Source organism: Lepisosteus platostomus, chromosome 17 (genome assembly GCF_059453375.1).
Source record: "Lepisosteus platostomus isolate fLepPlt1 chromosome 17, fLepPlt1.hap1, whole genome shotgun sequence".
NCBI classification, from domain to species: Eukaryota; Metazoa; Chordata; class Actinopteri; order Semionotiformes; family Lepisosteidae; genus Lepisosteus; species Lepisosteus platostomus.
In genome coordinates this window covers 22,302,766-22,318,112 of record NC_142627.1, presented here as the reverse complement: position 1 = coordinate 22,318,112, position 15,347 = coordinate 22,302,766, and the positions used below count along the sequence as shown (strand labels likewise).

Below are 15,347 nucleotides of genomic sequence, written 5' to 3'. Positions count from 1 at the left end.
TCTCGAACACACTCAGTTTCAAAATGACATCCATTCTAATTTAAGGTCAGACAGAACATTACAACATTATAAGGAAAAAAACAGCAGACACCCAAACTCTTCTTTTTAATTTTATTTCTCACTGTTTTGATGCAATCCCATTTTAGATCATTTAAGGAATGACGAAAACTTTACAGTGAAGCTTTTTTTCCCCTCTAACAAAATTCAGATGCTCACAGGGATTGTTATAACAGTCTTGATGCAATTACATCTGAACTTCAATCCAAGACTGCAACAATATACCACCTGATCATGACAGTCCCTTCCCTTGCCCTGGACAGACAGAACTCCTGGATTACTGAGCTCTTGTGTGTGCGTGTGGTGCAGAAGTTCAACCACACGTCTCCTAGCAATGAGAAACCACGCCAGACATGTTAGAAAGCTAATTCATCTTAACAAGGAAGTAACAGATACAGTATATCTGCTATGAACACACAGCAGGACAACAGGCACTACAGGTCAGCAAGCAGAGTCTTGTCTTGAAATCTAAAGGTGAGAAACTCCTGGCCTGTCTAAATAGTCATGGCTGACCACAGCTACTCTGTGAAAATAAGGATCCTAATAGACTATCCCCTGTTCTGAACTCTTGTAATTAAAGCAGTAATTGTTCAGTTTTTATTTGGGCCAATCTACCTTAATTATTTTTAATTTTAGCAAGCTCCTATTTTCTTAGCAATAGCCTCGTCATTTCAATCTGAGGCATTGTAAAGCATGAGCACACCAGCCTTGTTCTACTGTACTGTCAAACATACAGTACCTTAGTCAGAGAGCACAAATATCGAATTGCTCAAATAAACAAACCCAGAATTAATTTATCAGGGATTTGCATTTAAAGGCACTAGTCATGACAGGATCAGAAATAATAACAGGAGCATTGAAGAAAATGGTTCTGTCTATGCATGACTGTACTACAAAGTCAAGGAGGAAACCTAGTGAACACTCCTTGTAGGTAATGGACATTTACTGTTGCTGCAAATGCATGCATAGGCAAGTGAATTTTTCATAAAAGTACTGAACGTTTACTGCTCTACCTGTATTGCAAATGAATGAAAGGACAAATGTATGACATCACTTCCAAGATTCCATTATTTTAAGTAATGTGTTATAATCTCTTTTAAAGGAACATTGTAATCTAAGTGACTTCTTATTATTGGTTTATCATCAGGAAATCCGGCATATTTAGCACTGGAGCAAAACATTTTGAAAGCACTTAGTGTAGACAAACTAAAATAGCATACTTGTAAGATGCGTAGGGAACATCCTTACAATTATTTTACTAATGGCTAACCAATGATCATTCTTGTTGCTGATACCAAGGTTGTTTCTTATTTTCTTAGCAAACTCAGCTTGCCCACAACAGATCTTGACTTGATATTTAGGTTAGTGACTAGCATCATGCATCCCTCCACAACCCACACTATGTGCACAGCACTGTGCTCTGAACTCCACATGGCATTAATCGTTAATATACCTCATTACCTAGGGAGCCATCTTCAGAGGCTGCGTTCTGAGGCACCAAGACTGTCAGAGCACAATGTTACACACGGATACACAGAAAAAACGCAATATAACCTGATTTAATCAAAAAAAGCAAAGGAACTATAGAAACGTCATTTAAAAAGTCTGTTTTGAGGACATTAATCAACTCTATACATTGTCGTGCGATTACTAGAATACAGTCGAAAACCCACTTTCAGCCTAAAAAAAGGCCAGACGACAAGGCAGAAACTGCTGAACAGGAAAAGACGAATAGCTGATGTGACTACTTAATATAACTAAGAGTAGAGTGGCATTTTTTTAAATTAGTAGAAATCAGATTGGTCTATTTATTATTGTACAAATTGTACTAATTTGCTCCCAAAACAGACTTGGTTAACCAGACTCTGGTTTTAAAGCAGAATGAACAGAGGCTTGTACAGCATTGTCAGCCAGTTTACTAAGACTCCAATACTGCTTCTCTATATAAATCCTACTTAGATGGAATAAAACACTATATACAGTACAAGAATCAGCAGTTGGCAGCTTGAATAAGATTAATATGACAAAACTAAATCCACATAAATTGAAAAAAGGACTATGACAATATTTAGGTAATGGATTATAGTGACGTCTTGTTCACTATAATCCATTATTCACATTATACTGATGTACGTCTCAAGCATCAGAGACTTCTTGCTCTTCAGTGCTTTAACAATCTTCAAAAATCAGTTCCCAAACAAACATTTGGAAGACAATGTTAAAAGCAGACAACGTGCTTTTAGCTTAACACATGACAGCTTCCCGATTCAAGTATTTCTGACATTCTCAACATTTACATGTAAATGGCAATATGTGCCTTAACGAGACAGCAGAAAAGGTGTCTTTCTGTTCTATTAAGTCAACATTTCAAATGAGATGTTGAATCAGAGCTCTTTTACGGAAAAGCTCACAGGGATGTAGTGCCAACTCTTAACATGCTCCAGGTTAGCAAAAAAATATTACTCCCGTGCCAGTGTCTTTCTAACCAATAAATCAGGGAATCGGAAAGGAATAACAAGGCTACTGTTTTTTGGGGTTATAGTTTCTCCTCTTTCAACAAAGAGGAAGAAGTGTTTCATAGTAACAGAAATGAAAAGGGGGGTTTGTGAATCACCATTAAAAAAGAAACACACCTACGTTTCAAAAATCATTGAAACAAGTTGGCTTTTTTTTTTATAACTTCAAACGTTGGTCCTCAGACTTTTCCATGCACACCCTTCTCTTTCTGTTCTGTAATGTCAAGCCGCGCTCCTATTATGAAAAATCTAACTACCGCACTTTTCAGGACATCATTTACAGCATGCTCTGTATTTGTTCTCCCTTTGCCAAATATGTTTTCTATTTTATAACCATTTTATTTTCTATTGTACTATGGACTTTTACTGTAAAGTGTGCTTCCCATTTCTTCACTCTGGAAGGTGTTTGCTTTTCAGCAGTTTTTATCTCCTGTGCTTCAGATGAGACAACTGACGATACAGTGGACAGTAACGGTGTCACTACTGCCATCATAAGCTGCTCAAAGCCAAAAATTTAGGAAAATCCAGTGGATAATTGGATGACTATAAGAACATATGAAAGCTTACATAGTTGAGGAGGCCATTCAGCCTGCCTCGCATTTTCGGTAGTCAGTAGCTAAATGATCCAAGGATCTCTTCCACCTGTTTCTGCAAATAAGACATGGTGTCAGGTAGCAGGGTATACTTCCCAGATTAACTACAGAGTTTGGCAAATCAACGACCAGTTCCTCCATAAAGCCACACTTACACTCATACCAAATCCAACAACTGCCATAAGCCCGTAAACGTAGAGCGCTATTCCAAAGCAAGCGGTTTTCTCTACCCCAGCAAGTCAGCGGTCCGTCGCATTGGCGATGGAGAGTGGCAAATAACCACTCACACGGGGCTAGTTTTCATCAAAAGAAGTAAGTGCTTTTTAATACAAAGACACCTAGAAAAGGGGCTTTAATGCATCAAATGCAAATGAAAGATTAAGACTACGTTGATTGTTGAGACTGGGACAATTTTTTTTTTTTATTTATCTGATTTACTGTACTGGATCGTTGTACCAAGGTTACTGCTGCTTGGCTTGGTTAGCTATTTTTCCCCTCGTCTGATAAGAATTTCCATACATAATTGAGAATATATCTTTAAAAGCATCACCTTTTCAGTTCTGTACTTACGTTCCATAGGTAGCCATCCAAGCAAAAATGCTTGCATCAACTGTAACAAAAACTGATAAATTCAAATTGCTCCCCAGTATAAATTTTGCATGTTAGATATGTCAGCGTCTTGGGAAACAGAAAAATGGATAAATCACAGAGCATAAAAATGTGTTAATTTCATTATCTGTGATTTTCATGCATGTGCATACCAAAGAGAATTACTTTTTGGATGAAGTCTGTTGTCTGCTGAACCAGCCCAGCCTCATGCAGATCAGTCAAGTGTACAATGTGTCATCTAGAAACTGCGAAGGGTCTGAACCCATCAGTAAGATTTGATTAAGTGGCTCGATGTTGCAGATGAAGCGCGTGGTAACATTTTATTCCCCTTAATCCTCCGAGAAGCACTGCATCCCCCCTGCCCCAGCGAGGGTGTGCCCCCCCAGTTTGAGAACCACTGCTTGAATGGATGGCATGGTGCAGTGCACTATGGGAAACACAATGTGCAACAGGAGAGCGAGAGGCCTCCGTCCTCACACCTGACTGAGGTCCAGCCTGCACAGGAAAGGAGATCTGAAGGAGCCCAGGTAGAGGTGGCCGTCGTGCTCGTGGGCCTCGCTGATGTACGTCGCCACAACGCCGTGGGGATCGTGAAAGCTCCGCTTACAGGCCGCGCTCTCGCTCAGCTCCACCACGAGGCTGTACTTCGGCACAAACTTCATCAAGACCTCTTGACTGAGGATCTACAAGCAAAGTTTACAACGGCTCAACTCAACCACACACACAGTGCATGCAACCGCCGTACAGCACTCCTAAATGAATCGTGCATAAACCACAAAATAACGTGACTTCGAGTAATCAATACCTAGACACACTCGCCAGTCCAAATACTAGGACTAGCCTAATACCGAAGACTTGTTGGGCTGAGAGAACAACTTGAACAGAAAGAGACATGTATTACACAAAGTTCTGAAATATTTGCAGCTCCACTCAATTCCCCTCAATTCCTTCTTGCGGTTTCTCTTTAAACAGAGGTGCTGTTACTCTGTGGGACTGAACTTCGGTTCCAACAGTGTTCAAGAGGACTGAGGTTTTCAGGGAATTGTTCAGGCTAGGGATTAAATAATTTTGCTTTGCATCTAAAAACAATGCAGAATTGATGCCAAATGGCCTCTGAAATCCTGAATATGTTGAATAAGCTATGACCCTGGTTTATTCTGCAGTATATCTGCATACAAATGTCAACAGCACCATCTAGTGGCATAATAGAATCAATTGTTTCACTGAGGGAACAATTACTGGTAAAAATTGATTTCTACTTGACTACAAATTGTGTCAGATGAAAAATTAAAAACTGGCATCTCTCAGGGATGTGTAATAGAGCACAGACTTTATATACTACTTTTTTAAGTAATATACAGTACATAATACTAATTCTTCCACATTCTTTAGGAAAGTAATCAACCATATGAACCTTAAAAGTATGCAATTTTGTGCGATTTGTTGCTTACATTTTACACAGAAAATATCTCTTTTGCAGAAATAAGGTAATCACTTCCAATCAAGTAAGCACGTACTACGTTTGTGGATCTATAAAGATGGGAGTCGTACTGCATATAACTGTGCCTCTGGCCATTTAAGATCAATAGTAAATTACTTCCAGCTCTTCAGAATTTGTTTCAGAAGTTATCAAAAATATGCCTGTTACTTTAGATTCCTGTTGGAATTGTCAATTGTCAGCTGGTGCTACTAGTCCAACTCCTCCACTAATACGGATACTCTGGAGTCAGAACCGTGCGACCTGACCCTTGACAGACTGCGAAGGCCTCTCTGCATTTAGCACTAACTGGATTAGCTTATTTCAAATCGACGTTACTGAAGGCTCAACACGTCACAGGTCTGGGGGAAGCACTTGACTCACGGGCTGCTGAGGAAATGACTGACTCAAGCCCACCCAGACTCCACATCACTTGGCCAACTGTGGACCACCCTATGGAGACTCTTCAGCTGGTGACAGTGCAGCCTGCAACTAGCAGCACCTAGGCTAATCCTGTACTTTGTGTAAGTGTGCAAGAGAAACACTGCAGCCCAGGATCCATAAATTCCCCTTTTAAATACAAGTTCCTTCTACTCCCTTACTTCTACTCAGTTTCTTACCTTAAAAATCATCTTTTTAACCCAAGGCTTATCAGCCAAGAAGTCCAGCATGGAAAAGCCAGGATTAGGGCGCACAGCTGACATGGAAACCCAGTAACCCCCCGAGCTGCTTCTGCGGATGTTGTCGGGAAAACCAGGAAGGTTTTCTGCAAACGTTTCCATTCCTCCTTTCTGCAGTCCGGACACATGACACCTCAAGAGAAAGCAGGAATGTTATCTGTGGCAATGTCCCTGGGGAATTACCAGTAAGAGCAATTTTAAGGACTGTCTTCAATAACATTGTGGAATTACTGGGAAAGATCTGTTGTGAACACACACTTGTGAACGGCTCGCCTACTTGTTTCACTAGCAACAATGACAAAGATACAACATGCTTTTGTGGTCTATCATGCCGTATATACCGTATATTTCAATCAAGATGAACTGCATTAGGTAGGAAATGCAAAACAAAACAAATCACTTGAAAAGTAAATGACACACTCGGTAGATCAGGAACAAGAACAAAAACAAAATGTTTTGGTGGAGTGAACACCATACAGTTCAAGTGAACTCAAGGTCTAAAACATTTTATTCTTTTTCTTTCTGTGCTCTCTTTCATTATCTCCAGTTAACACAGCATCACAGGAGAACAAGACCTCTGAACCATTTGCAATTGCCTAAATGCCACTTCAACAGTAGACGCTCACATCAAGGCTGAATATCATTCCTTTCAACTGTAAAAAGATTAAAAACTTGGGTATTTCAGCGACTGCTTGCCCAATCAGCCCACTTATTCATTAAAATAAAAAACTCTGCGTCTTCCATACAGCTGGGAAACACTGCTTAAAGAATGTTTGGTTGTCTAGGCAACCTTTTGCCTTGCATCACCTATTACAACACTGCCTTACTGAGAACACCGAGTACTTTGTGATGCTTTTGTAATGCTGGTTATAAAGGGCAATTAATTATTTTTAGCAAATTAATGCTTCTTTGGTTATTTACCAATTTTAGGCCTTGCACTTTTTCCCCCCCACTGTCTAGGGCAATGGTATATAGCACTTTACCTTCAAGGGGGTACTCTGTGAGGGGAGTAAATAAACTATTAACTGTGGACAAAAGACTGTGGCTTCCCCTCAGATGCATTATTAACATGATGCTTTTCCAGTTCTATTAAAGGAGAATGTGGCTAAATGTAAACTTCTCTATAAGCAAATATACATTAGCCAATACAATAAATACAATTAATCTAAATATGCAAAAAAACTACTTGTATTGTCATGGTGTCTCAGTGGTTAGCAGTTGGTTTACTGATGACCCCAGCATGGGAAGTGGGAGCATATTAAACCCTGCTTTCTCAGAGCCACTCTGTTCTGAACTGCAAGCAAGAGATCATGGCCACTAATGAAAATCAACAACACGCGTCACAGCATGGGCATTTATTAAAGGATCTTGGAAAATCATAATCCGCCACCTAGTGCTAATCTTGCATAAATCACACCTGCGTATCCTTGCCATGGTTGTCTCTGCCACCAGCACAAAGTCTTCATTGGGAGATAACTGGACTCCGTTGGGAAACCTCAGGCCATCCAGGAGAACACTGACCTCCCTGGTGACCGTATCATATTCCAAGAGGCTGCAAAAGAAAAGATAGTTCAGGTGGGGAGCTGCGTCAGCATGCGTAGGCTGCAAAGAAACAAGTAATAGGTTTATTCCATGCTGAAAAAAAGAAGAAAGAGAACACAACGTTTCGGCAGTGGAATACTTCTTCAGAAAAGATGTCCAGGTTCCTTCCTTCCGATTTGTTTTGTTATAGATCTTCACAATTGCTTTAATGTTAGAGTTCATATGTACCAGAGAGACATCTGAATAAGCAGAACAAAGGGCTTTCCTTTACAACCAAGGATACAGTACGAGGTAAAGGCCATAAAGCTTCAATAAACTACACTAATCACATCAGGTCAAAGAAACACATTCATGTGCACTGTTTCAATCCAGAAATCCTCCCATCTGGTGAGCTACCCAATCTGCATTCATAATGCCAATTCAAGATGATAAATTCTGGCTGAGGTTTAAGTCTAGCTACATACTGGGGTTTGCATTTTCTCCATTGAGTCCTATGAAAATACCTACAGTTACTGCCCAACCAAAAATCAGAATCAGAAAACTTTGAGAAGAATTTGTTTTTAAAAGATTCCAATCCAGCAACACACGGATTAAAGTCGGGATTCAATACAATAAATACCTGTCCTGAGTCTAAAAAACACATTATAAGCCAATAGTGGCCAAAAGTTTAATTTTAAATAAAATATTTTAAATATTTCTCAAGTCAAGACAAACAGCATTACAGTGCTCATCCAACTTTCTTCAACCTTTAACCTCAGTGTTATTTCACCGGGCGGCATAGTGATGAGCATTGCTGCCTCAAGGTCTGGGGCCCTGGCTTCAATTCCACACTTGGCGTGCTGTGCATGTGGAGCCTGCATGTTCTCCCCATGCTCATGCGGGTCTCGTCTGCGTGCTGGGTCCAGTTTCCTCCCCGAGTCCTAAGACTCGCTGCAGATGAACTGGCTTGTGGGAAAATCGGCCCTGGTGTAAGCGCGTGTCTGTGCCTGTACGTGCCCTGTGAAGGACGGGCCAGAGCCTACCCTGCTTCGCGCCCAGTACTTGCCACCACAGGCTCCAGCGCCCCCGCGGGCCGGAACCGCAGAGGCGGTCAGATAACGGACGGACGGAGCAAGACTATTACCGGCCATCATCGGTGCCCTCCATGATGAGGTAAGAGTAATCCCTCCGCGGCCACTTGCTGCTGGAGTCTGTGAAAAAGATCTTCCTGCCATCACGGGTGACGTCCAGGTCATTCACAAAGGACAGGCGCCGGCCCGCCACGGGGTTCTTGGTTGACACCAGTGTGTCCACAGCCCCTGATTGGAAATCAAGGAGAAAGCATGGAGTTCAGCGTGGCCACACAGACTGCACTACAGCCCTACGGAAGCTTGCAAGAAATCCCCTCAACTAAAAAAGGCATGTTAGCATATGAGTGTTTACAAAACGTTTTGAATTTCAGTCATTCTAATAAGAAACATCTTTAAGCTTTTGCATTTATGCAGGTGTTTGTTAGTGGAGCTCTACCTCAAAGGGCCTGCGCAAGTATTCAGGCCAGTGTATCTTTACAGAAACATAGACTAAAGAGCTACTGACACAAAGGCAAGTGCCATTACAGCATGGTCATACTGAGATCAGACAAATGATAAACATGAACTGGCAGACAGCTAACAACTTACAAGAGTTCATGCCCCAAAGGCCCAACAGCCCACAGAAACTAAAAAAACATGTTTCTTTATCATTTTAAAAACAATTTATCGTAAAAAATGTTCCAACGATCCTTTCCTGCTGCAAATAAACAGCAAACACAGCAAATAAATAACTAATGAATAAATATAGCTGGGAAAGCAACCCTCTTACAGACAAAACCATGCAACTTTATGTTATTTAACGCAGAGTATTTTCCCAGTATTGAACAGTTGGTATTTGGCACCTGGTATTTTCTTTTGTGTGCAATATTGACATAACAGCCTGAGGCAAACAGGCAAATACCTTTCACACACAGCCAGACCATCATTCAAAGACCTGCAGTGTGAAAGCAGACGCAGTCTGGCATGGTTACAGTCGTAAAGCACCGAGGAAACCGAGTTTCAGCTGTGCTTTTCAAGATTTTTAGCATTTTACTTTTCAAATGAAAGGGAACATTCTCTCCCAGGAAGAAAAGCCCCCAGAAAAGGCCGCCCCCATCCCACAGACCTGTGACTGGATTGACTTCAAACAGTCCCAGGTAGGCATCGGCCACAAAGAGGGTGCCATTCAGTCCGACTCGAATCCCCAGGGGTCGTCCACAGGTTGGCTCATCGTCTCGAGACCCTGTAAAGTCAGTGAGCAGGACTTCATGACTGACAGAGAGACAACAGACCTGGCTCAGCCTGCGCACTCTTCTCTGGTCCTGGGGACCCTCCATGCCCACTGATTTGCCATGCAGCCCAGCTCTCTACTTCATTGAATCAATGTGTTGCTTGATTGGCACTTTTATCTATCTCTTTCTTCTATGCAAAGTTTGGAGATGAATCGGAATGGCTAAAAGGTCACCTCTGGCATATTTAGGGTGAAAACAAACAAATCCTACTGAGAGGTCAATAAAAGGCTCAATTATGCATAATGAGAGCCAAGCAGGAATGAAAATCAATTTTGAAACCTGTGTCAGGCATCTCTGGAAAAAAATAACTGGGCAAATGACAACCACACCTTCATACTGCTCTTCTACGCAGATAAGAAACACACTATATAACTCCAACCTAATTTCATTCATTTTTGATCAGGCTCTAGTAACATCCTTTTACCATGCACCTTATACATAACTTAGTCCTTTCACCCTTACCACAAGGAGGTCGCCCCAGTGTTGCTACAACATGGATGGTATTGCCCTCGATTTTGACAATTTTCCCATCTGCGGTTCCTGTATACAGGACATCTGGAGACAAGGTGGAAAATCAAAAGTCACATAACTGAAATAATTTTAAAAAATAGTAACCTTTTAATGTATTAAACATCTTCCACTTTAGTAAAATAATTCTCTTTGGGACCACGACATCAACAGAGACATTTCTTGGTAAAGTACCAACAAGGGAGTTAAGAAATATTGCCTTTTACCCCAGAATGTCCAGATGTAATGAAAACAGACCACGATCTTTGAATTCTTAAGAAGAGACGTGTCTTGATGTCAGGAGTGTACAGAAAGTGAGTGGTTATTGGCAGACCCCAGCTCTTATGTCAGCATTGTCCCATACCTACCTCCTATATTGGCAATGGACTCTGGCCCAATCAGCTGGCCTTCAAATAACCTCTCCGCTTGTCTCAGCTTAAAGTTTGGCTCCAAACAGCCAGACATGAGGGGAGGTTCACTAAAGCTGAAATTGTACAAAAAAGGTCTTCGCTCAACATTGTGAAATATTGCCGCATTTAGCAACTCTTCTGAAAAAGCCAACAGAACATTTCAACAAAACAGTTGAGAAATGTGTGCATCCAAACTTGCCTGCCTACAGATGGACTTCAGTCGAAATACAGTAGTAGTAGTAGAAGTAGCACTAAATGTAAAATACACTTATAATACTGAGCGAAAATGAATGAAACTATTCTGGTCCTTTGTACAGCTCAACAAAAGAAAACCATCCGCTCATTTCTGAGACTAGAATGAAAAGACTCAAATGATTCTGTGCTGCAGTCTGGAATGAATTATACCCTCTGATGCCAAGGCAGGATTCTCTTGCATCAGAAAGGCACTTCTGATGTGTCTACATCTTCCTGCTCTATGAAAGGTCATCGGGAAGCTGAACTGCCGCCCGTCTTACCTCAAACGCTGAGGCTGGATGGGCGACTCCAGCAGGAGGATGGCCACCAGGAGAGGGACCAGCAGCAAGGCGGCCAGTGTGAGCAGAGTCAAGCGGAACACTCTCCCGCTGTAGGTGCTGAAAGGGGGAACAGCAGGGCTTCAGAAATTAAAGACATACTGTGCTTGCAGTGCAGCGTGGAGGTGCAGTGGGTAGCACTGCTGCTTCTTAGTGATGGGGCCCTGGGCTCAATTTTGGACTATCTGCGTGGAGTCTGCATGTTCTCTCCACGTTTGTGTGGGTTTGCTCCCATTTCCTCCCAAAGTCCCAAGGCATGCTGGCATGTTAACTGACTTCTGGAAAATTTGACCCAGATCAAGTTCAAGTTTATTGTCATTATACTCATATACAGGTATACGGTATAACAAAATGCTATTTAGCTAGCTCTCAGATGGTAAGAAGTACAAAAAAAAAAACAACAACACAATTGTATAGGAAAAGAAAGACAGAGACAACAGGCAATGTGCAAAACAACAACAGGTAACAGGTAATGTGCAAAACAACATAAGATGAGCAAAATCATACATCAACAGAATGAAATAAAGGATAGAAAATGATGGGGAGTGAGCTTCTTGACATGTGAGGTAGAGGTAGATTTCAATGTGTGTTTGAGTTTTGGTAAGAGAGAAGGCACTGTGAGGTTCAGATCATAGGTGAGAGGCGAGAGAGGCTGGGGGTTTAATAGATTGATAGTGCGGGGGTAAAAACTGTCTCTGAGTCTGGCAGTCCGGGCCCGAATGCTGTCAAACAGTCTGTAGCTGGGGTGTGTGGGGTCTTTGATGATGCCTAGAGCTTTCCTGTCTGTGTGTGCCCTGCGATGGACTGATGTCACTTGCAGGGTGTACCCTGCCTCGTGCCCGTTGCTTGCTGGGACAGGCTCCAGCTCCCCTGTGACCCTGAACTGGATAAGGGGTGAGAATTTAGATTGATGTGCTAATGTTCCAGACATTTGGAGTAGAAAGAGCTTTGCTGTACATTTCACACTACATTTAAGAACTGACTTCATGAGAAAAAAGGGAGTATTAACTTCACACCGACTCTTTCAATGCCCACCAGGCAAAACCGCAACATACTTTCCTTCCTTCCAGTTAATAAAATAAACTGTTTATTAAGGGTTTAAATAATTTAAAAAATCTTAATTGAGCCAGACTGGTTTAGCGCATTCATCATGACAGAGCTTGTTCCGTTCAGCACTTGGCAGACATGTTGTTTTTCTCCGTGCACCCAAGTGTTGCAACCACTCTTACTGCAGAGCAAGACCTGGCTCGACTGCCTGGGCTGACCAGATCATGAATGCTGTACAAAGGTGGCCCGTCTGTGTAGTCCCATAACTAGAGCTGATCTTGCGCAAGTGACGAGGTGGGGAGCAGGGGGTCCTGCGGTATCTCTGTGGAACCAGTCAGACCTGACCAGCACGCCCCTGAGTGGTGAGAGGAACCAGAGCACCCCGAGGCCCCCCAGCCAGTGAGAACACCGCACACAGAAACAAGCCTGTCAGACACAGGACAGTGAGAACACCGCACACAGAAACGAGCCTGTCAGACACAGGACAGTGAATTCCTGAAGCACTAGTGCTAACCACCAATTAATTACATTAGCACCGTATATTAAAATAGTGGGATTAGCCTGCAGTTCACAGGATTTCATCTTTAAAATATCATCTTTTAAACATAGCCCACATGTTGAAAAATCTTTTTTGCTAACCATATCCCACTTACACCCTTCTTAGTTCAATCACTTAGCAAAAAAACATTACACCAACTGCTCCAGCTTATTGATGTCATTTTCTCAATTGTCATACACTGTAAACTTTTTGACAAGGATCTCGTATGTACTACTGACAATACCACTCGGTGAAAAGGGAGCAAATCGGGTTCTGTAAACATATAGTCAGTTTGAATAAACTTCCACTGCAGTTTCTAACGGATTCCTAAAAGTTTGTACCCCGAAGCCTACTTAAGTACCTTCATTACGTGCTGTTCATCACTGCACATTCCGAAAGTCACCGAATTGCAACGCCCAACACCAGCTCTCCTTTTTAAAACCTACTCAACTCTGAAGCTCGACAGAATGAGCAGTAAACTTGCAAAATGTTCTGTCCCTGTCATCGTTACACCAAAGATCTATCGGACATTTGTCAGTATCATTGTTGCTCTTTTGTCTCACTGTTGACTGCAGACAATGATGCTCACTAGAAGGATAAACGTAAAACAATCGGAAACACTGCTATCTCGTCTGCAGCGTTCTGCTCTTTTCAGTCTGACAGCATTTCCGATATGAACATGCAAGCAGAAACACAGCAGTGCTCCCTCGTAAATATGCGCAGGCTGTCGGCAAACGTAAACCGGTGAGGCAGCTGATAAAGAAACAAAAACGCACACATTCGCTCATAATGCTGAACGCGTCAGTTTTTCGCGCAGTGTGAGACCATTCACATAATGCACGATCAGCACTGCTAAATCAGTATCGAGGGCTCATCAATGGGTCACACCTACCTGCACACTGAGGTGAAATATCTGTAGCTGAGTACAGTCTCTCGTAATGTTCTGGGTCATAATGGGGAAACAACTAACCGACGGGCACGTTGTAATAAGCTTTTTGCTGACCAACTCGAACCCCGTCAATGATAATTACTCCGGGAACGAAAAAGATACCAGTACCTTGTACTCTTGTGCTCGGGCTCCTGGGACTCATCTGTGATCACCTGAGGTCTATTCAACCTCCTGTACCGCAAACCATCGGTCTCATTCATCCTGAAATGCTAGCGTGTCCTATTGTCGATGTTCCCAATTCCGGTCTTCGCCGCAGTGTCGATTTACAAAGACATCACTTGAACAATCTCCCAGTCCTAAAACCCTGCCGTTGCCCTGCTGCACCTATGCGCTGTTTTGCAAGAATGAAAACAGGCCCAGCTCACGACCTTTAACCTCTCGAGAACCGCTGGGAGCTGATTGGCTGTCATTCATGACGCAATTCACTCCTTTTCAGAATAAAAGCACGAAGCTTATTCTTTGCTGAAAATACTTTTTTTTTACCACTGTATTTTGTGAAATGTTGCTGTGTTATACAATCCGTTCTGATTAGTGATTATGATAAGTCTTAGCTTAGAAATAATAATAAAAATGGGACATTGTGCAACTAGAAAATTAAATTCACTAGAATGCATAGAAAATACGATCATTCTTAACAGAATCCCTTATCATAAGTATCATAAGTGTACAGTATGTGAATTTTACTTGTCCTTTCACCATACATACATTATCTTTACAGGAGAAATGGTGTACTATATGTTATACTGTATACTGTATATAAGAAGATACTAAATATGGGACAACTTGGACCATTTGTACCGATACAGTACGTGAAAAAACGGGGCAACGGTACCAGGTTTGTGCATTTTGATAAGTTCTGAAGGGCAAGGAACAGGCTGCACACATCCGTGACCATGCAAGGAGAAGCAGAGATACAGTAGCACCAGGGAGCCTCGCTGACAGGACTGTGGATGTAGTGTAAGCATCCTTTAAGTTAGCATTATTAAGAGTGACTGGAGCAGCTGACTATGGGTGGGAATATGGATTTTGCACTCTACCAGGTAAGCTTCCAGTGTCTCAAGTGGAAGACTGAGCAGAATGAGCTGTTCTCCTCACCAGAGTAAAGTTCAATAAAAGCCCAAGTGGACAACTCAAGGGTTCAAAGGTCAGCTAATCTCCTTGTCACAACATAATGACAAACCATATTGTAATGAAGGTTGCTCTGTACATTTATTTATTAAATTTATTCATGTAAGTAAATACAAAGGATGGTGCTTGGACTTGAGGGTCCGAATACCTTATTTGAGGAACATCTCTGAAACAATTCATGATCGTTTCATATATTAATTTTGTATTTTCATCTGATTTGTGGCTGTGCAATTCTTTATATATTTTGTCTTTGAATCTGGGACAAAAGGTTAATTTTATTGCAATATCTCTGGAGGTGATATTGCTAAAACACTGAATATCCCTCACTATTACTGCCTAAATTATTTTTAGAACACAAACATCTGAGCTTACATTGTTTCC

The 15,347-nt window shown here is 41.8% G+C and overlaps 1 protein-coding gene across 1 annotated transcript; it reads right to left on the bottom strand.

Annotated features, from left to right (window-relative positions):
* Positions 1-97: 97 nt before the first annotated feature.
* apmap (adipocyte plasma membrane associated protein) lies at positions 98-14,198 on the bottom strand. The gene is made up of 9 exons (XM_088610099.1): positions 13,947-14,198; positions 11,248-11,364; positions 10,691-10,806; positions 10,278-10,370; positions 9,650-9,766; positions 8,598-8,772; positions 7,350-7,484; positions 5,873-6,065; positions 98-4,458 (listed from the first exon to the last, which is right to left on the bottom strand). Exons 1-9 carry the CDS (start codon positions 14,036-14,038, stop codon positions 4,249-4,251), a joined length of 1,248 nt encoding a protein of 415 aa, XP_088466225.1. The 5' UTR covers positions 14,039-14,198; the 3' UTR covers positions 98-4,248.
* Positions 14,199-15,347: the final 1,149 nt, after the last annotated feature.